Below are 26,974 nucleotides of genomic sequence, written 5' to 3' on the forward strand. Positions count from 1 at the left end.
CGCATAGCTGAATAGGTTAAAACTCAGACATAGGAGAATAACGGGAAAATACCTATATATAGTTTCCATTGTTCTATTAAAATATAAATCCTCTTTAAAAAAATAAAATAAAAGTGCAAAAACAGTGAGTTTATAGAAAGAGATGATTCCGAGTGGCGCATATGCAGTCCACACACGGTTTTAAGTTCACCAAACAGCTATCTATAATCAGCTAAGTTAGAGATTTCCTTGACCTGTTAGCTCGCCTTTGATTGGTCCAGAGGCGAGTTGCGCTTCTCTACCAGTCCATAAATAGGAAACCATTGCAGTTCACCTGAATAAGGGGTACAGGTCCAAAATCACCTGTCTTCAATGTACACTCAGCATCAGCTGACATAATGGCAAGAGTTATGTCAATAAGACATGTTGCTAAGAATACAGGCAAAATATTTGTACCAACTGCCAAGTGATTCACTTACATCCTCAATGGTGACCAATACCCTGATGACCCTTTATGGGAATTTTTTTCTGCCTGCTATCTCTCCAGTGGTGAAGATATCTAATCTATTAGCTAACATTCCCATTTACTAAAAGATTGTGTATTGGGAAAATGAATAAACATGATGTAACACAAAGCATTACTGACAGCGTAAAAACAAAACAAATAATACACATTTCTACAGAACCTTTTTGTAAAAAAATGTATACTGATAATACATGAATTGATCGATATATTTTTTGAAACAGCCAACACAGTTGAGGACGTTTATTGATGAATCAATTCAGAGGCCCCATTCTCCATGTACAATCATTCTGTGGACTAAACGTCCTTTCCATCCATGTACAATCATTCTGTGGACTAAACGTCCTTTCCATGTACAATCATTCTGTGGACTAAACGTCCTTTCCATGTACAATCATTCTGTGGACTAAACGTCCTTTCCATGTACAATCATTCTGTGGACTAAACGTCCTTTCCATGTACAATCATTCTGTGGACTAAACGTCCTTTCCATGGACATCATTCTGTGGACTAAACGTCCTTTCCATGGACATCATTCTGTGGACTAAACGTCCTTTCCATGGACATCATTCAACATATGCACTGACCGTGTGACTGGATGATTGGGTTTCATATTTAGGGCCAATAGTTTTTCCTGACCATGGCTAAGAGAAACTCCTGACCCTACTCACAATGATTAATGGACTGATGACTTCGCTCTACACCACATCAGTGACTGGGCCAGGTGAGGCTGGGCCAGGTCACGCTGGTCTGGCAGAACTACCAAACACATCCTTGTGTCAATGGTCAGGAGGAAATGAGGGGGAGATCACCTGTCTCCAAGTCAAACATGAAGCTGTTTGAAGGTTCTTTAGGTGTAAGTATGAACATCCAAATGAGGTACCCAAAGTAGGCCTACAGTAGTTTGCCACCTTGAACATATTTGGATGAAGTAATGTCCTGTTCAGCAGGGTTGTGCACAGACCTTTGGTGGGGCAGACGCAGAAAGTGAAAAAAATGCCCCCCCCCTTCATTTAATTCATGAAAAATACTTTTCTACTGCTCCTGTAGACAACTCTCCATATAAAAATATATATAAAAAATGTATTTAAAAAAACATTTCTTAATTCTCTTCAAAAACACATTCATCACACATTGTAGGCTAAGCAAGCTAAAAGCGCAGATGAAAGGGAGTTCGCTATAAGGATCAGTGCTACAGGTGGAAATAATTTAAAAGTGTTTTTTTTTTATTATACATTTTGCAGGATGAAATCTCTTGAGATGCACCATCTTGTTTTCAAGAGTGTCCCCCCAAAAAAGAAAAAAAATGACAGGTCTGAGATACAGTATCTTGCTCATACAGGTCAAAGAGAATTGGTCATCCTCTCTCTCAGCTGTTTAAAAAGTCCATCTAAACCTCTTCCTTAAGCCTGTAAAAAGAAACAGCCAAACATATCTTGTTATCTAGGCCAACACAGTTTAATCAGACATACAATACCTGGAACAAAATCTCCCAGGAGGCAGTAGTCTCACTGCTCTTATACTCTGAACATCAGGCACGTGCACAGATAGAGTCCTAAGGGGGCTGGAGCACTGGCTCTTTTGCCTTCCTATGAAAATAGTGCCATTTTCTGGTACTAATGACTTTTTATTTAAAATGTTGTCTCTTTTCTCTGTTGTAACTTTAAAATGCAACAAATTGCACAAAAAACATTTAGCGCCATCAGGATGTGGCCGGTGACACCGTTTCTTGACATGCAAGACATTTTGGAACTGTATCAAGTGGACGAATGAAAACAATTCCAAAAGATAGTTTGAGTGGAGTTCCCCTTTAATGTTTTAAAAATATCCAAAACCTTAACTTTGAAAAAAAAAATTGTTTGGAGTAACTTCTAAATTTAACGTTTGGATAAAATGTGGATAAGTGTCTAATTCTGCAGTGAGAGAGCTTATTGAGATAGAATTCATTAGGGAGTAATGCTTCTCTGTTATGCAATTGGATCTGAAGTTGTAGTTTTTTTGTAGTTGGGAGAAACAAAGAAATATGCAAAATTACACCAAAAAAAGATTACATTTGGAAATATACTTAAGTAGCAACAGCTTGAAAATATTGATTATGGTATGTTATTGTAACAAAACAATAGTTACAAAATGTCTGTATTGTAAGTTCAATCAACTTAAAAAGACATGCTCCGGTACTTTGGAAACGACTTAGTATTTTTTTTACCTCCTGCTTTGGGCTGGGTGTGTCAATATGTAGTTCATACATTCATAATCTATGAGCAGAATTACTGTTTTACCCCAATGAGCAGCAAAATCCCTAGTTTGACAGAGACTTTTTTCTGGAAAGTGTGCTGCGCCATTGTCTTGCATGTCAACATTTCCCCCCACGTGGGCCAACCCCCTACACAGGGGTGGGCAACTCCAGTCCTTTGGGGCCTGATTGGTGTCACACTTTTTCTCCAACCCTAGCAAACACAGCTGATTAATCAAATTGCATTCTAAATTGAAGATCATGATTAGGTGATTATTGGAGTCAGGTGTGTTAGGTGGAGCTGGGGCAAACCTGACACCAATCAGTCCCTCGAGGACTGGAATTACCCACCCCTGGTCTAGAGGATCACCTCTTTGACCTGTATCAGCAAGATACTGTATCTGAATCTGTGACCTGTCAGCCTCAAATTATAGCATGACATCACATTATCAAAAGAACACAGTCATCTGATAAATGTTAAAAACCATCTTAAAAAAGTGACATTATAATACATTCTGATTCACATTTTGCCACGACAATTCCCCATAGACAAAATGATAATTTCCTATTTCTAATGTATTGTTTCATAGATAACCCTCTCCCATACAACAAGGTTGCCAGGGACTGCAAGCAAATGAACATAGCTCTCCATACAGTGAATGCATGCTACCTGACAAAGTTCACAGTCGACAAAGAGATAAGGTTTATTATCTTGAGTTATAAAAAAAGAAAAAAAATACAGCTGTACAACTTCTCAAATTGTCATTATTTTTTTCAGATAATAAAATAAACACACACATTGAGAAACAGACACCTCACAAGTCCTCAACTGGCAGCTTCATTAAATAGTACCCGCAAAACACCAGTCTCAACGTCGACATTGAAGAGGCAACTCCAGGATGCTGGCCTTCTAGGCAGAGTTGCAAAGAAAAAGCCATCTCAGACTGGCCAATAAAAAGAAAAGATTAAGATGGGCAAAAGAACACAGGCACTGGACAGAGGAACTCTGCCTAGAACTCTGTGACACCAAACTTTTGAACGGTAGTGTAGCTACTACAATAATGCAATGCACTTGACCCATACTATAAAACTCAATCAACCATTGACTGAGAACCTTCTTCAACCTTCATCAAAGTGTTCTGAACATACACAAGTTTTAATAACATCAAGCACTTACCCTTACATTTAGTACAATATAAATTTTTATTAAATTGGCATACAAAGAACATTACATGAAATGTACAGTACACCAAACAAACATAAAAAATACAGAAACCACAGCATAAAACAGCCATTTATAAATAACAAAAAAATAATAATGAATGCAACTGGATGCAGCCGAGGTAAGATTTATTTTTATATATTTTTTTTTATACATTATTTACTTTTTTATTTATTTTTTTAGATATAGTAGGTATTTCATCACTTGAATCGAATGATCTCCTGAATAGCAAAGCGGATGATTTCATTAAAATCAAATTGGATGTATTTTCTCCAGTATCTCTTGTCCCTGCCGAAGGTCTGAGCTGGGTAACATGGACTTCCTGGAAACAAAAGATAGAGGGTGTTCCAGGTGACTTACTGACACTATAGAGGGTGTTCCAGGTGACTTACTGACACTATAGAGGGCGTTCCAGGTGACTTACTGACACTATAGAGGGTGTTCCAGTTGACTTACTAAAGCGGCTTTTCAAAATCAAGTCTTATTTCAACTCGGCAGTGTCAATGTAGCAGCCATTGTTTATAGGTTTCAGTGACCAGCCAGAGGAAGATACGGCAGCACCCTCCTCAGGGGATAGCTACTCAGTGTAAAGCCAATTAGTACACACCTGGGCTCACTAATTGGCTTGGTGTCTCCCTCTATATAGGTGTGCCAGGAGATGAGCTCGAGGTGGATTGGGAGCAGACACGGGGACCTGTGAGGACGTCAGACATTCCTACCTCAGAGAAAGCGTCTTCATCTGACGCACCTTGGCTCTATGTTAAACCTGCTATAGACCACCCTCTGCTCCCAGCTGTGCTCTGGACACCATATGTGAACTGATTGCCCCCCATCTATCTTCAGAGCTCGTGCTGCTAGGTGACCTAAACTGGAACATGCTTAACACCCCAGCCATCCTACAATCTAAGCTTGATGCCCTCAATCTCACACAAATTATCAATGAACCTACCAGGTACCACCCCAAAGCCGTAAACACGGGCACCCTCATAGATATCATCCTAACTAACTTGCCCTCTAAATACACCTCTGCTGTTTTCAACCAAGATCTCAGCGATCATTGCCTGCATCCGTAATGGGTCAGCGGTCAAACGACCTCCACTCATCACTGTCAAACCCTCCCTGAAACACTTCAGCGAGCAGGCCTTTCTAATCGACCTGGCCGGGGTATCCTGGAAGGATATTGATCTCAACCCGTCAGTAGAGGATGCCTGGTTATTTTTTTCAAATGCCTTCCTCACCATCTTAAATAAACATGCCCCATTCAAGAAATTTAGAACCAGGAACAGATATAGCCCTTGGTTCTCTCCAGACCTGACTGCCCTTATCCAACACAAAAACATCCTATGGCGTTCTGCATTAGCATCGAACAGCCCCCGTGATATGCAACTTTTCAGGGAAGCTAGAAACCAATATACACAGGCAGTTAGAAAAGCCAAGGCTAGCTTTTTCAAGCAGAAAATTGCTTCCTGCAACACAAACTCAAAAAAGTTCTGGGACACTGTAAAGAGAACTTGGAGAATAAGAACACCTCCTCCCAGCTGCCCACTGCACTGAGGACAGGAAACACTGTCACCACCGATAAATCCACTATAATTGAGAATTTCAATAAGCATTTTTCTACGGCTGGCCATGCTTTCCACCTGGCTACCCCTACCCCGGTCAACAGCACTGCACCCCCCCCACAGCAACTCGCCCAAGCCTTCCCCGTTTCTCCTTCTCCCAAATCCAGTCAGCTGATGTTCTGAGAGCTGCAAAATCTGGACGCCTACAAATCAGCCGGGCTAGACAATCAGGACCCTTTCTTTCTAAAATTATCTGCTAAAATTATTGCAACTCCTATTACTAGCCTGTTCAACCTCTCTTTCGTGTCATCTGAGATTTCCAAAGATTGGAAAGCAGCTGCGGTCATCCCCCTCTTCAAAGGGGGGGACACTCTTGACCCAAACTGCTACAGACCTATATCTGTCCTACCCTGCCTTTAAGGTCTTCGAAAGCCAAATCAACAAACAGATTACCGACCATTTCGAATCCCACCATACCTTCTCTGCTATGCAATCTGGTTTCAGAGCTGGTCATGGGTGCACCTCAGCCACGCTCAAGGTCCTAAACGATATCCTAACCGCCATCGATAAGAAACAATACTGTGCAGCCGTATTCATTGACCTTGCCAAGGCTTTCGACTCTGTCAATCACCACATCGTCATCGGCAGACTCGATAGCCTTGGTTTCTCAAATGATTGCCTCGCCTGGTTCACCAACCACTTCTCTGATAGAGTTCAGTGTGTCAAATCGGAGGGCCTGTTGTCCGGGCCTCTGGCAGTCTCTATGGGGGTGCCACAGGGTTCAATTATTGGACCGACTCTCTTCTCTGTATACATCAATGATGTTGCTCTTGCTGCTGTTGAGTCTCTGATCCACCTCTACGCAGACACCATTCTGTATACTTCTGGCCCTTCTTTGGACACTGTTAACAACCCTCCAGACGAGCTTCAATGCCATACAACTCTCCTTCCGTGGCCTCCAATTGCTCTTAAATACAAGTAAAACTAAATGCATGCTCTTCAACCGATCGCTGCCTGCACCTGCCCGCCCGTCCAACATCACTACTCTGGACGGTTCTGACTTCGAATATGTGGACAACTACAAATACCTAGGTGTCTGGTTAGACTGTAAACTCTCCTTCCAGACTCACATCAAACATCTCCAATCCAAAGTTAAATCTAGAATTGGCTTCCTATTTCGCAACAAAGCATCCTTCACTCATGCTGCCAAACATACCCTTGTAAAACTGACCATCCTACCGATCCTCGACTTCGGCGATGTCATTTACAAAATAGCCTCCAATACCCTACTCAATAAATTGGATGCAGTCTATCACAGTGCCATCCGTTTTGTCACCAAAGCCCCATATACTACCCACCACTGCGACCTGTACGCTCTCGTTGGCTGGCCCTCGCTTCATACTCGTCGCCAAACCCACTGGCTCCAGGTCATCTACAAGACCCTGCTAGGTAAAGTCCCCCCTTATCTCAGCTCGCTGGTCACCATAGCAGCACCCACCTGTAGCACTCGCTCCAGCAGGTTTTTCTCTCTGGTCACACCCAAAACCAATTCTTACTTTGGCCGCCTCTCCTTCCAGTTCTCTGCTGCCAATGACTGGAATGAACTATAAAAATCTCTGAAACACTTATCTCCCTCACTAGCTTTAAGCACCAGCTGTCAGAGCAGCTCTCAGATTACTGCACCTGTATGTAACAGTATAACTTTAGTACGTCCCCTCGCCCCGACACGGGCGCGAACCAGGGACCCTCTGCACACATCAACAACAGTCACCCACGAAGCATCGTTACCCATCGCTCCACAAAAGCCGCGGCCCTTGCAGAAATGTAACAGTATAACTTTAGTACGTCCCCTCGCCCCGACACGGGCGCGAACCAGGGACCCTCTGCACACATCAACAACAGTCACCCACGAAGCATCGTTACCCATCGCTCCACAAAAGCCGCGGCCCTTGCAGAGCAAGGGGCAACACTACTAATAGGTTTCAGAGCAAGTGACGTAACTGATTGAAACGCTACTAGCGCGTACCCGCTAACTAGCTAGCCATTTCACATCCGTTACATGTACATAGCCCATCTATAATTTAGCCCAAACAACTACCTCTCCCCCTACTGTATTTATTTATTTTGCTCCTTTGCACCCCATTATTTCTCTCTACTTTGCACATTCTTCCACTGCAAATCTACCATTCCAGTGTTTTTACTTGCTATATTGTATTTACTTCGCCACCATGGCCTTTATTTTGCCTTTACCTCCCTTATCTCACCTCATTTGCTCACATTGTATATAGACTTATTTTTCTACTGTATTATTGACTGTATGTTTGCTTTACTCCATGTGTAACTCTGTGTTGTTGTATGTGTCGAACTGCTTTGCTTTATCTTGGCCAGGTCGCAATTGTAAATGAGAACTTGTTCTCAACTAGCCTACCTGGTTAAATAAAAGGTGAAATAAAAAAACAAGGCAGGCTATTGATAAAGGGAAGCATTCCCCCTGTAAATATGACGTGTAAATGATAGTCTGAAGACAAGGGGAGCCGCTTGTTGTTTTTTGGCCACGGCCGTTTAGTTTGCTGCTAGTTTTCAGCGTTGGACGCGACCTTGTACTGGAATTATTTTGCTAGGCGAAAGAAAACCCGTTTAGAGACAATCCGAAAGAAAAGGAACCACAACCACTGCCTCCGGTCTGTTCATTTCATTCTCGCCTTTGTTAAGGTGTTTCGGACTAGCTGATCCGTCACACTAAATAAACTTTTATCTACCCCCCCATCTGTATCACACCCTCACACTGAAAACATATGTCTACAATCAATAGGTTAGAGAGAGAAATTAAATATCACACTGTATACTCTTAGGCCTACACTATTGTAGTGTAGCTATGAATCATGGCCACAAAGTTGGTTCCAGTTTCAGTCACGTCTTTGGCCACGTTTGAGTGGGTCAAGCAAAAACACTAAATGATTGAACCTCCTGCAATGGCTTCAGGGTGCAGTGGACTGCATCAAAAACTGCATGACCATAGATCATGTAGGCTCAAGTTGGACAATTTAATCCCCATAATGTAACACAAATTGAAAATGATCATCACTGACTGCATAAAACTGACTGGCACGACTGAGCCCATACAGTTCAGACACATGGCACTAAACAAGCCACCCCCCTAGTGACAAGGAGCCATTAGACACTGAAGTAGTTCTGGGTGTTTGCAAAAAAAAAAGGGAAAAAAAGGGGAAAACTCACCAATTCCAAAGAATATTCTAGCGACGGCTCTGCCAGAGAACTTCTCATCACTGCGGTTGCCCAGGAAACTCTGAATATCTGCTCTGATCTGACCCTCGAAGTCCTTCATCTGAAGACCAACAAAACCCATCAGAATCACCATTACTGGCATAGTACATTTACCTGGCAGGAGTCTGACCTGGTGAAATGGTTCTGACAACAAACAGAATTTAGACAAAATCATTTACACAATCCACATGCAGTATAGATACAGCAAAAACAGAACAATTACACATAAAAAAAAGTATAGTTTAAACTTCAAGGACATACAATATAAAGTAGAAATATTGTAAACTCTCTACGTTACTCTAAATGGGAAAGTCCTGTTCTTACCAGATTCAGCTCTATTAGGTCATTCATTATAAGGGTACTTTATTACATTTAGAATTCGCTAAAGGCATTAGCTTCACTTACACTTGGTAAAAACCATCAGGGAATTTTAGGACAGAGACGAACCTTGCATTTCAACAACACCTCCTCCTCGTCCTCGCCATCCTTGTCCTCCTGGAACTTCCTGCTCAGGTCCAGTTCTCTCCTCTTGTCAAAGTAATCCCCCAGAAGCCCTTTTAGCTTCAGGCTTCGGCTCTCGTCCAGCTTGTCCGTGCAGAAACTGCAGCTCTTGTATGCGACGCTGCAGAGAGAGACATACAGTGTGGCAGAAGTCAGTGCAGGCAGAGACCTTTCCAAGTAAAGAGTAATACACACGTATGTCACCTGAAAGACATACAGTAGCATCTACTAATCTATAAATGTCTTATAAATATCAATGTCTTAAACATACTTCAAGCACCATTGGGTTAACAGTAGAGGTCGACCGATTATGATTTTTCAACGCCGATACCGATTATTGGAGGATCAAAAAAAGCCGATACTGATTTCTTTTTAAAAAGGACATTTTTAAAATGTATTTGTAATAATAACAATTACAACAATACTGAATGAACACTTATTTTAACACATCAATAAAATCAATTTAGCCTCAAATAAATAATGAAACATGTTCAATTTGGTTTAAATAATGCAAAAACAAAGTGTTGGAGAAGAAAGTAAAAGTGCAATATGTGCCATGTAAAAAAGCCATGTAAAAAAAGCTAACGTTTAAGTTCCTTGCTCAGAACATATGAAAGCTGGTGGTTCCTTTTAACATGAGTCTTCAATATTCCCCGGTAAGAAGTTTTAGGTTGTAGTTATTATGGTATTTTTTCTCTCTATACGATTTGTATTTCATATACCTGTGACTATTGGATGTTCTTATAGGCACTTTAGTATTGCCAGTGTAACAGTATAGCTTTCGTTCCTCTCCTCGCTCCTACCTGGACTTGAACCAGGAACACATCGACAACAGCCACCCTTAAAGCAGCGTTACCCATCACTCCACAAAAGCCGCGGCCCTTGCAGAGCAAGGGGAACAACTACTCCAAGTCTCAGAGCAAGTGACGTCACCAAATGAAACGCTATTAGCGCGCACCCCGCTAACTAGCTATTTCACATCGGTTACACCAGCCTAATCTCGGGAGTTGATAGGCTTGAAGTCATAAACAGCGCAATGCTTGGAGCATTGCGAAGAGCTGCTGTCAAACGCACGAAAGTGCTGTTTGAATGAATGCTTACGAGCCTGCTGGTGCCTACCATCGCTCAGTCGGACTGCTCTATCAAATCATAGACTTAATTATAACATAATAACACACAGAAATACGAGCCTTGGGTCATTTAAATGGTCGAATCCGGAAACTATAATTTAGAAAACAAAACGTTTATTCTTTCAGTGAAATACGGAACCGTTTCGTATTTTATCTAACGGATGGCATCCCTAAGTCTAAATATTGCTGTTACATTGTACAACCTTCAATGTTTTGTCATAATTATGTACAATTCTGGCAAATTAATTACGGCCTTTGTTAGGAATAAATGGACTTCACACAGTTCGCAACGAGCCAGACGGCCCAAACTGCTGCATATACCCTGACTGCTTGCACGGAACGCAAGAGATATGACACAATTTCCCTAGTTATAAGAAATTCATGTTAGCAGGCAATATTAACTAAATATGCAGGTTTAAAAATATATACGTGTGTATTGATTTTAAAGAAAGGCATTGATGTTTATGGTTAGGTACATTTGTGCAACGACAGTGCTTTTTTCGCAAATGCGCTTGTTAAATCATCACCCGTTTGTCGAGGTAGGCTGTGATTCAATGAGAAATTAACAGGCACCGCATCGATTATATGCAACGCAGGACACGCTAGATAAACTAGTAATATCATCAACCATGTGTAGTTAACTAGTGATTATGTTAAGATTGATTGTTTTTTATAAGATAAGTTTAATGCTAGCTAGCAACTTACCTGGCTTCTTGCTGCCCTCGCGTAACAGGTAGTCAGCCTGAGGCTCCTCGTGGAGTGCAATGTAAGGCAGGTGGTTAGAGCGTTGGACTAGTAATCGGAAGGATGCAAAAACGAATCCCCGAGCTGACAAGGTAAAAATCTGTCGTTCTGCCCCTGAACAAGGCAGTTAACCCACCGTTCCTAGGCCGTCATTGTAAATAAGAATGTGTTCTTAACTGACTTGCCTAGTTAAATAAAGGTGTATAAAAAAGTCTTTTTTTTTTTTTTTTTTTTTTAAATAATAAAAATCTGATTGTTATGAAAACTTGAAATCTGCACTAATTAAATCGGCTATTCCGATTAAAATCGGTCGACCTCTAGTTAACAGCTCCAATAATAGCCCTACAAAGCCATGAAAATCAGGTAACCAGGATTTGTCTACGGTCACATTTGTTGCTATAATACTTTTGGAGTAACCTAGTGTTGGTATGAGTTCTGAATACTGGTGTAATGTAGGTTGGTGCTGACCTGCGGAAGGCCTTGAAGCAGGCTTTGAGCTGGTACAGTTTGGTCCTCTCCTGGGCCACCACCCTGCCATGCAGGAACTCACACACCCGGTCCATCTCATCCGGGGTCAAGTCACCGTAGGAACGGAAGTAGAAGGACAGGTTGGAGAACTCCACCAAGACTCCTGGAGAAGACAGGAGATGTATGATATGGAGATCGGAAATTTATAATTATTTCTCTGTTTTATCCAAATGTAACACTCACACAGGAACACTTTAAATACTGTACGAAATATTATATTTGTAATCATACCCATCTTTGACTATGCTCCACTGTAGTTTGCATTTTTTTAACTATAAAAACACACACCTCTGTTTGTGGCCCACTGTAGTTGTCTGAGGCCTCTCTTCACCAGACCCAGCTGCCAGCCCATAGTGTCTGCCACCTCCACCACATCAAAGTCCACCGAATCACAGGTCTCCACTCGCTCCCCTGCCAGCCGTTTCCGGGCTAACACTACGGCAACAGGTGGGCAGCTGCCAATCAGACGACACATATCCATCATCACCACGCCGACTCCACCCCTCAACATACAGTACCAGTCAAAAGTTTGGACACACGTACTCATTCAAGGGTTTTTCTTTATTTTTACTATTTTCTACATTATAGAATAAAGACATCAAAACTATGAAATAACACATGTGGAATGTAGTAACCAAATGTAGTAACCAAAAAAAGTGTTAGATTTTAGATTCTTCACAGTAGCCACCCTTTGCCTTGATAACAGCTTTGCACACTCCTGGCCATCTTCATGAGGTAGTCACCTGGAATGCATTTCAATTAACAGGTGTGCCTTGTTGAAAGATAATTTGTGGAATTTATTTCCTTCCTAATGAGTTTGAGCCAATCAGTTGTGTTGTGACAAGGTAAGGGGGGGTATACAGAAGATGGCCCTATTTGGTAAAAGACTAAGTCCAATGGCAAGAATAGCTCAAATAAGCAAAGAGAAACGACAGTCCATCAGTACTTTAAGACATGAAGGTCAGTCAATCCGGAACATTTCAAGAACTTTGAAAGTGTCTTCAAGTGCAGTCGCAAAAACCATCAAGCGCCGTGATGAAACTGTCTCTCATGAGGAACGCCACAGGAAAGGAAGACCCAGAGTTCTCTGCTGCAGAGGAGAAGTTCATTAGAGTTACCAGCTTCATAAATTGCAGCCCAAATAAATGCTTAACAGTTCAAGTAACAGACACATCAACTGTTCAGAGGAGACAGAGTGAATCAGGCCATCATGGCCAAATTGCTGCAAAAAAAAACACTACTAAAAGGACACCAACAAGAGACTTGGTTGGGCCAAGAAACACGAGCAATGGACATTAGACCAGTGGAAATTATCTCTGCATGTGTGGTTCCCACCGTGAAGCATGGAGGAGGTGGTGTGATGGTGCTTTGCTGGTGACGTTGTTAGTAATTTATTTAGAATTCAAGGCACACTTAACCAGCATGGCTACCACAGCATTCTGCAGCGATATGCCATCCCATCTGGTTTGAGTTTAGTGGGACTATCATTTGTTTTTCCAACAGGACAATGACCAAAAAACACCTCCAGGTGTTTGGGTGCTGCATCAGATGAACTGGCCTCCACAATCACCCGACCTCAACCCAATTGAGATGGTTTGGGATGAGTTGGACAGCAGAGTGAAGGAAAAGCAGCCAACAAATGCTCAGCATATGTGGGAACTCCTTTAAAACTGTTGGAAAAGCATTCCAGGTGAAGCTGGTTGAGGGAATGCCAAGAGTGTGCAAAGCTGTCATCTAGGCAAAGGGTGGCTACTTTGAAGAATATAAAATCTAAAATATATTTTGATTTGTTTAACACTTTTTTGGTTACTACATGATATCTTACGTGTTATTTCATAGTTTTGATGTCTTCACTATTATTCTACAATGCAGAAAATAGTCAAAATAAAGAAAAACCCTTGAATGAGTGGGTGTGTCCAAACTTTTGACTGGTAATGTAAACATTACTTACCTACACCAAAACAGTTTAAGCACATTGTAAACATTAGTAATCTATTGCCTGTACATGAAAACACCAAACCGCTCACATGTCCCGCTGCCTTTACTGGACCAAAATAACATCACATGAGTATGAAATACACACCTACATATAAAAACACAACCTAGCAAACAGGACTTTGTATGGTACAGCTAAACAGTCTACTGTAACAGACTGGCCAGGTGTTGAGAGTGACTTTGCAGAACTTGTCAAATAAGAAACGCAAACTCTGTTGCAAAACTATTAAACATGTTTTTCTATGACCCTGGTTTTGTGATGTCCTACATTTTGGTGAGTTTGCGGAGTTGATGCGGGCCGTTGTAACAGACCATCTTACAGGTGGAGAGGGTGGGGTGGAGCAGCTCTACCCACTGCTGAGGGTGCAGCTCCAGGTAGCACAGCAGAGTCTCCAAACCTGACAGACAGTGATATAACTTGAATCATTTTAAGTCCATTGTAAAATACAGTCTGATATCTGAAGAAAAGGCAGGAGACTCACTGGTCTTGACAAAAAAAAGCTGAATTAAAAGTGGGATCTCATTCTAATTATATATTTACAGTTTTCTGATCCTTGAGTCAACTATCCAAGTGACACAAAATATTTTACCCGTCTTGTGTTCAGTATAGTGAGGTACCTACCTTCTTCAGTGATGTCCAGGGCTTCCACAGTGTCCTGCATAGGTATGGCCCTCTCATGGGTGTGACACACCCTAGTCGTGGGCCAATCATCACCTCCCCCTGTCTGCTCCTCCTCTTCATGTTCGCCATCCCCTCTCTGGGGAAATGGAACACTTGACTCTGGTGGGTGTTTCTGCTCCCCGTCCAGTGGTTGAAAAGTTGATACATCCTCAGTAGGAACTTTGGCCTGTTCCAACTGCTCGACGGGGGTGTTCTGACCAGTCTCCGTTGTGTGTTCCGATGTTTCAACTGGGTTCTCATCACAGGTGTCCATCAGTTCCATCATCTCGGAGTCGGCAACCTCCTCCTGAGTCTAAGACATGGTTAGAATAAAAACATTTTAAATACTGTTTGGTTTGTGCCTGATACATCTTGATAAAAAAAAAATGTTAATCCTAAACCTTAATTGGGGTTCACATAATGGTCATAGGCTGTTAATGTGCGATGATTATAGACCGAGAGAAGGGAAGAAATGACTATGTAAGTATACCAACATTACCCTGGCTAGGTCCTGCTGTTTCTGGTGGATCTGTCTGCACCTGCAGGGAGGAAACACCTTCTGCACTATCTTCTTCACAGTATAGTAGTCCACCGTATCCGCATAGATGTGCCTACGCAACTCATGCAGGTCCCCTCCCTACAACAACACCAGGCAAGAACGTAGGATTAATCAACATAATGAGCATACACATCATATGTCTTGGCACTCTATTGAATAATAGATTTATTTGTGAATAACCTAATAATTCAAACAAAAGTATTGTAGCACAGCGACTGTTCACTACTCACCAAGTATCAATTCATCCCTTAACTATTACTTAGACATTGTCATCAAAACACATTTGAATTTGGATGAAAAGTAAATAAACACTATGAAATAAATAACGACTGAAAAAGGTGAGAGGAAACAGAACCTCAGGATCCAGGAAGAGATGACAGTGGGCCGGTTCCCCGTCTCTCCCTGCCCTCCCGATCTCCTGCACGTAGCTCTCAAAGCTCTTGGGCATGTTGTAGTGCACGATTCCGCGCACGTCCGACTTGTCCAGGCCCATGCCGAAGGCTACCGTGGCGACCACCACGCGCAGCTCGCCACACATGAAGTTGTTCTGGACGCGACGGCGCTCAGAGGACGACATGCCGGCATGGTAGGACTCAGCCATCCACTTCAGAGGCTTACGGATCTTCTTCCTGGCTGAGGGCACACAGCAGAGAGAGGTGTCAGGGCCCGTAGTCACAAAGCATCTCAGAGTAGGAAAGTTGGTCTAGCATATCTATATAATCTGATTCCATATGATCTAAAAGAGAAAACTGATCCTAGCACATTGATGAGACTTTTTGACAACGGCATCAGAGCAAGGCAAAATGTCAATTTTCCAAAGTTCTACCATTGTCATCAACATATAATTCAAGACAGGATTTGGCCCTTTAGCTAGACTTCTGTGAATATTAACATCCCAATAAAATATTTAAGCAATAAGGCACGGGGGGGTGTGATATACGGCCAGGTAGCCTAGTGGTTAGAGCGCTGGGCCAGTAACGGAAAGGTTGCTGGATCGAATCCCCGAGCTGACAAGGTAAAAATCTGTCGTTCTGCCCCTGAACAAGGCAGTTAACCCACTGTTCCTAGGCCGTCATTGAAAAAAATAATTTGTTCTTAACTGACTTGCCCAGTTAAATAAAGGTTAAATATAAATACATACACACCACGGCTAAGGGCTGTTCTTAAGCACAATGCATCAGAGTATAACCCCCGAGGCGCCTTATTGCTATTATAAACTGTTTATCAATGTAATTAGAGCAGTAAAAATAAATGTTTTGTCATACCCCTGGTATACGGTGATATACCACGGCTGTCAGGCAATCAGGGCTCTAAACACCCAGTTTATAAATATAACATCCCAATCAACCCAGCTCCAACCAAACCCAGACAGACAGGTACCCAAAGCTTTCTTCTTCTTCCCTACAGGGTTGTCATCTGCCTCCTGACTCGCTGTACGGTTAGACTCCTTCAACAGCACCCCCTGCAGGCAGGTCCTGAGCAGGGCAGATATACGGGTCGTCTCCTCTCTCCTGGTGCAGTAGATGATGACGGACTCCAGAGACCCAAACCGCTCTCCCTTCAGCAGACACACCAGGGCCTGGACAGGAGACAGGACACACAGTATCAGACCTGGGTTCAAATTCTATTTGTTTTCTTTCAAATACTTTAGCTGTGCTTGATTGGGCTTTCCTGGCACAATGGAACCAATGAAATTGGATTAAATTGGAAACTCCATTGTTTGTGTGTTTGGTTTGAATGTATCCTACCTGGTCTAGTGGTTAGCATGTATCCTACCTGCTCCTAGTCTTGTGGTTGGCATGTACCCTACCTGGTCCTGGTCTTGTGGTTGGCATGCATCCTACCTGGTCCTAGTCTAGTGGTTAGCATGTATCCTACCTGGTCCTGGTCTTGTGGTTAGCATGTATCCTACCTGGTCCTAGTCTAGTGGTTAGCATGTACCCTACCTGGTCCTGGTCTTGTGGTTGGCATGTATCCGACCTGGTCCTAGTCTAGTGGTTAGCATGTATCCTACCTGGTCCTGGTCTAGTGGTTAGCATGTACCCTACCTGGTCCTAGTCTAGTGGTTGGCATGTATCCTACCTGGTCCTAGTCTAGTGGTTAGCATGTATCCTACCTGGTCCTGGTCTAGTGGTTAGCATGTACCCTACCTGGTCCTAGTCTTGTGGTTGGCATGTATCCTACCTGGTCCTGGTCTTGTGGTTAGCATGTATCCTACCTGGTCCTAGTCTAGTGGTTGGCATGCACCCTACCTGGTCCTGGTCTTGTGGTTAGCATGTATCCTACCTGGTCCTAGTCTAGTGGTTAGCATGTATCCTACCTGGTCCTGGTCTAGTGGTTAGCATGTACCCTACCCGGTCCTGGTCTTGTGGTTAGCATGTACCCTACCTGGTCTTGGTCTTGTGGTTAGCATGTACCCTACCTGGTCCTGGTCTTGTGGTTAGCATGTATCCTACCTGGTCCTAGTCTAGTGGTTGGCATGCACCCTACCTGGTCCTGGTCTTGTGGTTAGCATGTATCCTACCTGGTCCTAGTCTAGTGGTTAGCATGTATCCTACCTGGTCCTGGTCTAGTGGTTAGCATGTACCCTACCCGGTCCTGGTCTTGTGGTTAGCATGTACCCTACCTGGTCTTGGTCTTGTGGTTAGCATGTACCCTACCTGGTCCTGGTCTTGTGGTTAGCATGTATCCTACCTGGTCCTGGTCTAGTGGTTAGCATGTACCCTACCTGGTCCTGGTCTTGTGGTTGGCATGTATCCTACCTGGTCCTAGTCTAGTGGTTAGCATGTATCCTACCTGGTCCTGGTCTAGTGGTTAGCATGTATCCTACCTGGTCCTAGTGTAGTGGTTGGCATGCACCCTACCTGGTCCTGGTCTTGTGGTTAGCATGTATCCTATCTGGTCCTAGTCTAGTGGTTAGCATGTATCCTACCTGGTCCTGGTCTTGTGGTTAGCATGTACCCTACCTGGTCCTGGTCTTGTGGTTAGCATGTATCCTACCTGCACCCGGTCTTGTGGTTAGCATGTACCCTACCTGGTCCTGGTCTTGTGGTTGGCATGTATCCTACCTGGTCCTAGTCTAGTGGTTGGCATGTATCCTACCTGGTCCTAGTCTTGTGGTTGGCATGTATCCTACCTGGTCCTAGTCTTGTGGTTGGCATGTATCCTACCTGGTCCTAGTCTAGTGGTTGGCATGTATCCTACCTGGTCCTAGTCTAGTGGTTGGCATGTATCCTACCTGGTCCTAGTCTTGTGGTTGGCATGTATCCTACCTGGTCCTAGTCTAGTGGTTAGCATGTATCCTACCTGGTCCTGGTCTAGTGGTTGGCATGTATCCTACCTGGTCCTAGTCTAGTGGTTGGCATGTATCCTACCTGGTCCTAGTCTTGTGGTTGGCATGTATCCTACCTGGTCCTAGTCTTGTGGTTGGCATGTATCCTACCTGGTCCTAGTCTAGTGGTTAGCATGTATCCTACCTGGTCCTAGTCTAGTGGTTGGCATGTATCCTACCTGGTCCTAGTCTAGTGGTTAGCATGTATCCTACCTGGTCCTAGTCTAGTGGTTGGCATGCATCCTACCTGGTCCTAGTCTAGTGGTTGGCATGTATCCTACCTGGTCCTAGTCTAGTGGTTGGCATGTATCCTACCTGGTCCTGGTCTAGTGGTTAGCATGTACCCTACCTGGTCCTGGTCTTGTGGTTAGCATGTATCCTACCTGGTCCTAGTCTAGTGGTTGGCATGTATCCTACCTGGTCCTGGTCTAGTGGTTAGCATGTACCCTACCTGGTCCTAGTCTAGTGGTTAGCATGTATCCTACCTGGTCCTAGTCTAGTGGTTGGCATGTATCCTACCTGGTCCTAGTCTAGTGGTTAGCATGTATCCTACCTGGTCCTAGTCTAGTGGTTGGCATGTATCCTACCTGGTCCTAGTCTAGTGGTTGGCATGCACCCTACCTGGTCCTGGTCTTGTGGTTAGCATGTATCCTACCTGGTCCTGGTCTAGTGGTTAGCATGTACCCTACCTGGTCCTAGTCTAGTGGTTAGCATGTACCCTACCTGGTCCTAGTCTAGTGGTTGGCATGTATCCTACCTGGTCCTGGTCTAGTGGTTAGCATGTACCCTACCTGGTCCTAGTCTAGTGATTGGCATGTATCCTACCTGGTCTTTGTCTCGGTCCATGGAGACAGACAGCTGCAGGTTGTCAGGCACGGCGGCTGAGCGGACAGCAACACCATCCTGGTCAGCGATGCCCAGGTTTTGAGCGATGTCCAGGGCTGTGGACAGGGTGGCGGTGGCAGTCAGACCCAACAGGCAACGCACGCCCAGACGGTCCCTCAACACCTAGGAGATGGAACGGAGGTGGTTTGGTGAACCATGCTCGTGTGTTCAGTAATCTTGCCTAAGACCCGAGGATCTAGGTCTTTAGCTCAGCAAGCTAACAGTCTTGTGGTGCACTGACAACCCAGATTAAAACCCAGTCGGTCAAAGAGACGTACAGGGCACATCCACGCTGAGGGGTAGAACGGCACGCATGGCTAGCCATCTACAGCTATGGTGAGAGACAGGCTCATTCTAAAGAAGCAAGTGCTGTGGAAAAAACTCCCTTTGCATTTAATACAAGTGTCCCCCAAATGATGGGTTAGGATAGATAAAGATAAATATGAATGAAGTGGTCATCAGAGCTCACCTTGCAGAGACGCAGGTAGCAGGGCCTAAAGTTGTGTGACCACTCTGAGACACAGTGGGCCTCGTCGATACAGGCGAAGGCCACCGGGGGGAGCTGGTCAGCTGGGGGAAGACAGCCAGAGCCAGAGTGACCTCCACCTACCAACGCCTCAGGGGACAGGAGCAGGACATGGACCTCACCTGCCTTAACCTGGAGGACACACACACAAAGCAGAAAACTTTGTCGTAATGCAGATCACAATAGATAAGACATTAACATTAGCAAATATGACTGACATCCTTGTAGTGGTATCACACAATACATACAAATGTGCACCTGGAGGTAACACACACACACAATGAATAACAAAAAATATCACTGACAGCTATAGAAGTCTAATGCAGGAAACAAAAATGCTCAATGCAGTTAAACATTACGCAAAAACAGAAAACGCTAAGGTTTAGGCCTAGATAGTTAAACTATACTCTAAGCGGATTGAAAGAGGATAACAGTACCTTCTCAATGGCAACCTCTCTCTGTTTTTTAGACATATTGGAGTGAATGGCAGCCGCTTTCAACTTGGATGGGAGTCCAGAAAGCTAAGGAGACAAAATAATTTGCTGTCAGTATTTAATTCAAATGACTTATTTTGAGACATTCACAAGACAGTGTGTGTATCAATAAGGTGTTGTATAACTAGGGGCTACAGATATGGGGCGTTACCTAGGGGCTACAAATATGAGGCGTTACCTGGGGGCTACAGATATGGGGCGTTACCTGGGGGCTACAGATATGGGGCGTTACAGATATGGGGCGTTACCTGGGGGGCTACAGATATAGGGCGTTACAGATATGGGGCGTTACCTGGGGGGCTACAGATATAGGGCGTTACAGATATAGGGCGTTACAGATATAGGGCGTTACAGATATGGGGCGTTACCTGGGGGGCTACAGATATAGGGCGTTACCTGGGGGGCTACAGATATAGGGCGTTACCTGGGGGGCTACAGATATAGGGCGTTACCTGGGGGGCTACAGATATAGGGCGTTACCTGGGGCGTTACAGATATAGGGCGTTACAGATATAGGGCGTTACAGATATAGGGCGTTACCTGGGGCGTTACAGATATAGGGCGTTACCTGATCATCCATAAGAGACACCAGTGGTGACACCACTAGAGTGATACTGTTAGACCTCTGGGCATAGAGGTAGGCAGGCAGCTGGTAGCACAGAGACTTGCCCATGCCCGTAGAGAGCACCACTAGCGTGGACAGACCTGGAGAGAATAGAATAGAAAAACGATGGACAATAAACTTCTATTCTATCTTGCAAAGTAAATGTGTCATTTGTTCAGCTCCTCACCCCCCCAAGACACCACACACCGGGAGTGAAAGTGGGTGGGAGCCCTACTTGTAACAAACAACAAAAAACCTACATATGGGAAAGCAACTACGTACATTTAGTCATTACATTTATTGGCGTAATTTAGTAGACACTCTTATCCAGAGCAACTTACAGGAGCTGTACATCTTCTCGTGTATATCACTTAACTGAGGTACTAACTAAAGGAAACACTGTTTTATCCTCTTCCTGCATACCTGATAGAATTCTCATGATGGCCTGTTCCTGCCCTGGTCTGAAAGACTTGTACCCAAAGTCTTTAAGTGCTTCATTAACTTCAGAGGGCACCGCTGCAGAAACAACATTGAGTTGGAAGTCAAAAGGAGTATAAATCATACTGTACTGGTTGATTGATTAGTTTAGATTCATTCATTAAATAATTGAATGTTAAAAACGGGGTACCTTGTACTTTGCCGTCCTCCCCTAGGGGGTAGAGGGGCTGCATGGGGGGCGGAGGGAGCAGGCGCTCGTAATCTGGCCTGATCACATTCAACAAGACCTCATCACCACCATCCTCCTGCTTCTCCACCAGACCCTCATTCTCCTCTTTAACAATGGGGGGTGCCACTGTAATAATGAGATAGACATAGTATGCATCCGAAATGTCACCCTATTACTGTACACTACTTCTGACCAGAGCCCTATAGGCCCTGTTCAAAAGTAATGCATTATAATAAGGGAATAGGGTGTCATTTGGGACCCACACATAGACAGGGGGACCTCATGTACACAGATGTCATTAATTATTTACTCCTCCACTGGTCTGGGGTCAGCTTTGGCGTGGAGTTCATTATGACTGAGGTTTGAATTGGAGTCGGGAGAAACTGAACCTAAATCAGTTGTTGTTATGGGCAGGGAACTGGGAGGAAGTAAAACAGAGTGAGAGAATTGCAGGGGGGTAAGCATGAGCTCTTTGACCTTTTGGCATGCAGGTTAGTTTAGTAGCATGACATCATTGCCTTGCCAGACAGTGTAGGAGCTGTTATGCTCATCTACTTTTTTAGATGGCATCTACTTTTTTAGGCTTACAGGGGCCTCGGTTTCTGCCTGTGCAATCGCTCAGACTTTCGCTGGACATTGTCTGTGTGTGGAGCTGTATTTTACTCTATGTACGACCCAAACGGCACCCTATTCCCTACATAGGGCTCTGGTTGAGTAGTGCACTATGGGCCCGGGTAAAAAGCAGGGCATTCTATAGGCAATAGGGTTTCCATTTGGGACGTAACCCAATCTATGAAAATGAGCGTTGATCGTTTCCGTGGGACCATACCTGATTGGTCTTAGCAGTGACATTTTACCCACTTAAGTCTCTGCTTCACACACAAAGGTATGTGGACACCCCTTCAAATTAGTGGATTCGGCTATTTCAGCCACACCCGTTGCGGACAGGTGTATAAAATTGAGCACACATTGGCAGCAGAATGGCCTTACTGAAGAGCTCAATGACTTTCAAGTTGGCGCTGTCATAGGATGCCACCTTTCCAACAAGTTAGTTTCTTCCCTGCTAGAGCTGCCCGGTCAACTGTAAGTGCTGTTATTTTGAAGTGGAAACATCTATGAGCAACAACGTTTCAACTGCGAATTGGTAGGCCATACAAGCTCACAGAATGGGACCGCCGAGTGCTGAAGTGCATAAAAACCGTCTGTCCTCGGTTGCAACTCTCACTACCGAGTTCAAAACTGCCTCTGGAAGCAACGTCAGCACAATAATTGTTCGTCCTGAGCTTCATAAAATGTGTTTCCACGGCTGAGCAGCTGCACACAAGCCTAAGATCACCATGTGTAATGCTCACTAGCTTGGCATTGCACATGGTGACCTTAGGCTTGTGTGCAGCTGCTCACCCCTGGATGTTGTGTGTACTTGTTCTCATAAGTTTTCTAATCACAAACAATTAGTTATTCTTCAAAATGTTCTGGTGCAATGAGTAAGATGACTAAGAAAACGACCGAGACGACACTGTACTGCGGCAATCTCCCCGAAAAGACGTGCAGTATTCTTGAGGAAGCTTGTAATTACCGATGGGGACTTTGCTTTCCCGGATGCCAGTACCTCGGCTGGGACCGAGGTGCAGGAAGCGAAGATGGATTAGGTGGTCGCCTGGGCGTGGGGTATGTGGTGGCTGCCTGCGCCCAACCCAGCTGCTGTGCGCTCTGCCACCAGTTATGGGAGGCTACTCAAAGAGACCTTGAATAGACCCGGGATATACGGTTATGTGACAAACTTTTTGTCTGTTTTGCTAGGGGGCAAAGGTTACCTAGCGGTGAATACGCCCACTCCACCAGGGGTCTGGCAGTGTCTTGGGCGTTGTTTAAAGGGTTGAGTTGGACATCACGGTTGTGAGGTTATCTCTTGGATGTCACTGGCCTCAGTCTAGCCCACAGGGTGCTTATGGCTGGGAAAGGGGAAAGTCACTAGGCAGCACGCTGTGTGGTAATACCCAGATTGTCGCATCTGGCGCGGTCAGGTCTGGGTGGTCTGCCATGGGCAGTTTCATTTAGTATCTGTTGGGGTCGGCTTGGGGCGAAATTCTATTTCTCTACAGTATGTTGTACCAAACGTTGACTGACTGAAAGGGAATGTAACGTTATGACTAAAACTACTGTTCCCTGGAGAAGGGAAACAAGGTACAACATCTGTTTGGCCCCGCACCGCCCGTTCCTGGGCTCGGTGAAGAGCGGTATTAAATTGAAAGAATGAATCCGAGCCTCACGCTTATCACCTGTGGTAGGCGGGGCTTCCAGCGAGGTGTGGATTTCATTGGCCTTGTCAGGAGTGATTGTAGATCCTTCAACTGAAGTCGCGAGTGCAACTCCCCATAGTATGTTCTAACTCATTTCCCTCCTTCAGGGAATAGTAGTTACAGTCATAACGTTAGGTTATGTCGCTACTGCTAAAACAGATGTTCTGGGATACTGAAGGGAGCCAGACTTGGGTGAAATAGTCACTGCTGACAGATGCACCTTAGCAACAAAGTGAGTGAGTGTATGGTGAAGATTCTGATTGGTCCAAAGTCTAAGTTGTGTCTATTTAGCTTATTGTGATGCTTCAAAGTACAGTGCATTTGGAAAGTATTCAGACCCCTTGACTTTTTCCACATTGTTAATTTACAGCCTTATTCTAAAATTGAGTCAATTGTTTTTTTCCCCCCTCATCTACACACAATACCCCATAATGACAAAGCAAAAACAGGTTTTTAAGAATTGTTTGCAAATGTGCAAATGCTACAATCTTGTCACACCAGTATTTGGGGAGTTTCTCCTATTCTTCTCTGCAGATTCTCTCAAGCTCTGTCAGGTAGGATGGGGAGCGTCGCTGCACAGCTATTTTCAGGTCTCTCCAGAGATGTTTGATCGGGTTCAAGTCCGTGCTCTGGCTGGGCCACTCAAGGACATTCAGAGACTTGTCCCGAAGCCATTCCTGCGTTGTCTTGGCTGTGTGCTTAGGGTCGTTGTCCTGTTGTAAGGTGAACCTTTGCCCCAGTCTGAGGTCCTGAGCACTCTGGAGCAGGTTTTCATCAAGGATCTCTCTGTACTTTTCTCTGTTCATCTTTGCCTTGATCCTGACTAGTCTCCCAGTCCCTGCCGCTGAAAAACATCCCCACAGCATGATGCTGCTACCACCATGCTTCACCGTAGGGATGGTGCCAGGTTCTCCAGGCGTGATGCTTGGCATTCAGGTCAAAGAGTTCAATCTTGGTTTCAAAAGACCAGAGAATCTTGTTTCTCATGGTCTGAGAGTCTTTTGGCAAACTCCAAGCGGGCTGTCATGTGCCTTTTACTGAGGAGTGGCATTCGTCTGGCCACTCTACAATAAAGGCCTGATTGGTGGAGTGCTGCAGAGATGGTTGTCCTTCTGCAAGAGTCTCACATCTCCACAGAGGAACTCTGGAGCTCTGTCAGAGTGACCATTGGATACTAGGTCACCTCCCTGACCAAGGCCCTTCTCCCCCAATTGCTATGTTTGGCCAGGCATCCAGCTCTAGGAAGAGTCTTGGTGGTTCCAAACTTCTTCCATTTAAGAATGATGGAGGCCACTGTGTTCTTGGAGACCTTCAATGCTGTAGAAATATTTTGGTACCCTTCCCCAGATCTGTGCCTCGACACAATCCTGTCTCGGAGCACTACGGACATTTCATTCGACCTCATGGCTTGGTTTTTGCTCTGACATGCACTGTCAACTATGGGACCTTATATAGACAGGTGTGTGCCTAAATTCAATCAATTGAATTTACCACAGGTGGACCCCAATGAAGTTGTAGAAACATCAAGGATGATCAATGGAAACAGGATGCCCCACCTGAGCTCAATTTCAAGTCTTATAGCAAAGGGTCTGAATACTTATATAAATAAGGTATCTGTTTTACATTTTTTATAAATATGTAACATTTTCTAAAAACCTGTTTTCCCGTCATTATGGGGTATCGTGTGTAGCTAGACGAGGAAAATAGTTTATTTAATGCATTTTAGAATAAGGCTGTAACGTAACAAAAGGTGGAAAAAGTCTAGGGGTCTGAATACTTTCCGAATGCACTGTTTATATGTCCCAAATAGCACCCTATTCCCTTAATAGTGCCCTACTTTTGACCATCGCACATAGGGCTAAGAACAAAAGTAGTGCACTATATAAGGAATAGGGTGCCATTTGGGGTAAACCCTTGGGGATATTTTGATTGAGATTGAGGGGAGAATCTGCCTGCCTCAACATTTTCACTAATGTAGATCTCATCGCCAGAAGTGGTGACAATAGCATACCCCGAGGCTCGGAACGCAGAGTTCCCGTTGCCCGGGCAACTTCTTCCAAGGTTGGCAGTTCGAAGGGCTCCTCAACCGCAGACGCCTCATCAGCAGCAGCACTGTCTACTGGAGCAGCAACTGGAAACAGGAAGTGTAAAACAGGTTAAATAGGGGTTATATATTAGAATCAATATATAACATTCACAGGATACAGGGATGTATTCAGTAGGGAGAAGCGTTCAAAAGATGAAAATGACTCTTGCACATGTAAAGGACAGCGAAACAGATCTGTTGAGCAAAATACATTTCCAACTGAATGTTCTGTAATGTTGCACCTTCCTCAACAGACCCCAGGTGCATCAAAGAAAAGGCTTTAGCACAGTATTTCTTATGCATCAGCCTAGTAAAGACAAGCGTGATGTGGTCAATGAAACTAGTTTCTGAAGAACCACTCATCTAAACAAGCCAATTTAGCCACCACAGCTTCAGTCGTCACACGCCATGTTCTGTCTGTGCTGTGACCTCTCACCTCTGCCCTTGCAGTTCATAGCCCAGTGTCCTGTGCCTCCGCACTTGAAGCAGGTGTCCCCTGGACGATTGGACCCTCCGAAGCCACCTCTAAACCCTCCTCTGCCTCTTCCCCCTCTAAACCGCGAGTCTGGTCCTCCAAACCTCTCCCCCTTTAGTTGGAACTTCTCCATGGTCAACTGAAACAGAGAAAACAGGATAAAATGTGCTGATATCATATATACACGTACTGTCTTCCTAGGCAGGGACTGTATGCTGTAAAGTATTCAGACCCCTTGACTTTTTCCACATTGTTACATTACAGCCTTATTCTAAAATGGATTCAATTGTACACACAATAACCCATAACGACAAAGCAAAAACAGGTTTTTAGACCCATAACGACAAAGCGAAAACAGGTTTTTAGACCCATAACGACAAAGCGAAAACAGGTTTTTAGACCCATAACGACAAAGCGAAAACAGGTTTTTAGACCCATAACGACAAAGCGAAAACAGGTTTTTAGACCCATAACGACAAAGCGAAAACAGGTTTTTAGACCCATAACGACAAAGCGAAAACAGGTTTTTAGACCCATAACGACAAAGCGAAAACAGGTTTTTAGACCCATAACGACAAAGCGAAAACAAGTTTTTAGACCCATAACGACAAAGCGAAAACAGGTTTTTAGACCCATAACAACAAAGCGAAAACAGGTATTAGAAACCCGATGGTCACTCTGACA

At 44.2% G+C, this 26,974-nt stretch overlaps 1 protein-coding gene across 1 annotated transcript in view; it reads right to left on the bottom strand.

Annotated features, from left to right (window-relative positions):
* Nucleotides 1-3,924: 3,924 nt before the first annotated feature.
* LOC120022019 (ATP-dependent DNA helicase Q4-like) overlaps nt 3,925-26,974 on the bottom strand; it is a 32,846-nt gene continuing 9,796 nt past the window's right edge. Inside the window, exons 8-25 of the mRNA XM_038965820.1 lie at nt 26,252-26,429; nt 25,741-25,860; nt 21,391-21,555; nt 21,186-21,278; nt 20,727-20,863; nt 20,102-20,185; nt 19,608-19,796; nt 19,079-19,261; nt 16,303-16,501; nt 15,278-15,555; nt 14,863-15,000; nt 14,325-14,676; nt 13,971-14,100; nt 11,996-12,162; nt 11,648-11,810; nt 9,252-9,426; nt 8,757-8,865; nt 3,925-4,279 (exon numbers count right to left, since the gene is read on the bottom strand). Of these exons, the coding sequence (XP_038821748.1) occupies nt 4,158-4,279; nt 8,757-8,865; nt 9,252-9,426; nt 11,648-11,810; nt 11,996-12,162; nt 13,971-14,100; nt 14,325-14,676; nt 14,863-15,000; nt 15,278-15,555; nt 16,303-16,501; nt 19,079-19,261; nt 19,608-19,796; nt 20,102-20,185; nt 20,727-20,863; nt 21,186-21,278; nt 21,391-21,555; nt 25,741-25,860; nt 26,252-26,429 (2,982 nt within the window). The 3' untranslated portion in view covers nt 3,925-4,157. The remainder of the gene's footprint in view (nt 4,280-8,756; nt 8,866-9,251; nt 9,427-11,647; nt 11,811-11,995; nt 12,163-13,970; nt 14,101-14,324; nt 14,677-14,862; nt 15,001-15,277; nt 15,556-16,302; nt 16,502-19,078; nt 19,262-19,607; nt 19,797-20,101; nt 20,186-20,726; nt 20,864-21,185; nt 21,279-21,390; nt 21,556-25,740; nt 25,861-26,251; nt 26,430-26,974) is intronic.

This window comes from Salvelinus namaycush, chromosome 27, assembly GCF_016432855.1.
Source record: "Salvelinus namaycush isolate Seneca chromosome 27, SaNama_1.0, whole genome shotgun sequence".
Classification (NCBI taxonomy): domain Eukaryota; kingdom Metazoa; phylum Chordata; class Actinopteri; order Salmoniformes; family Salmonidae; genus Salvelinus; species Salvelinus namaycush.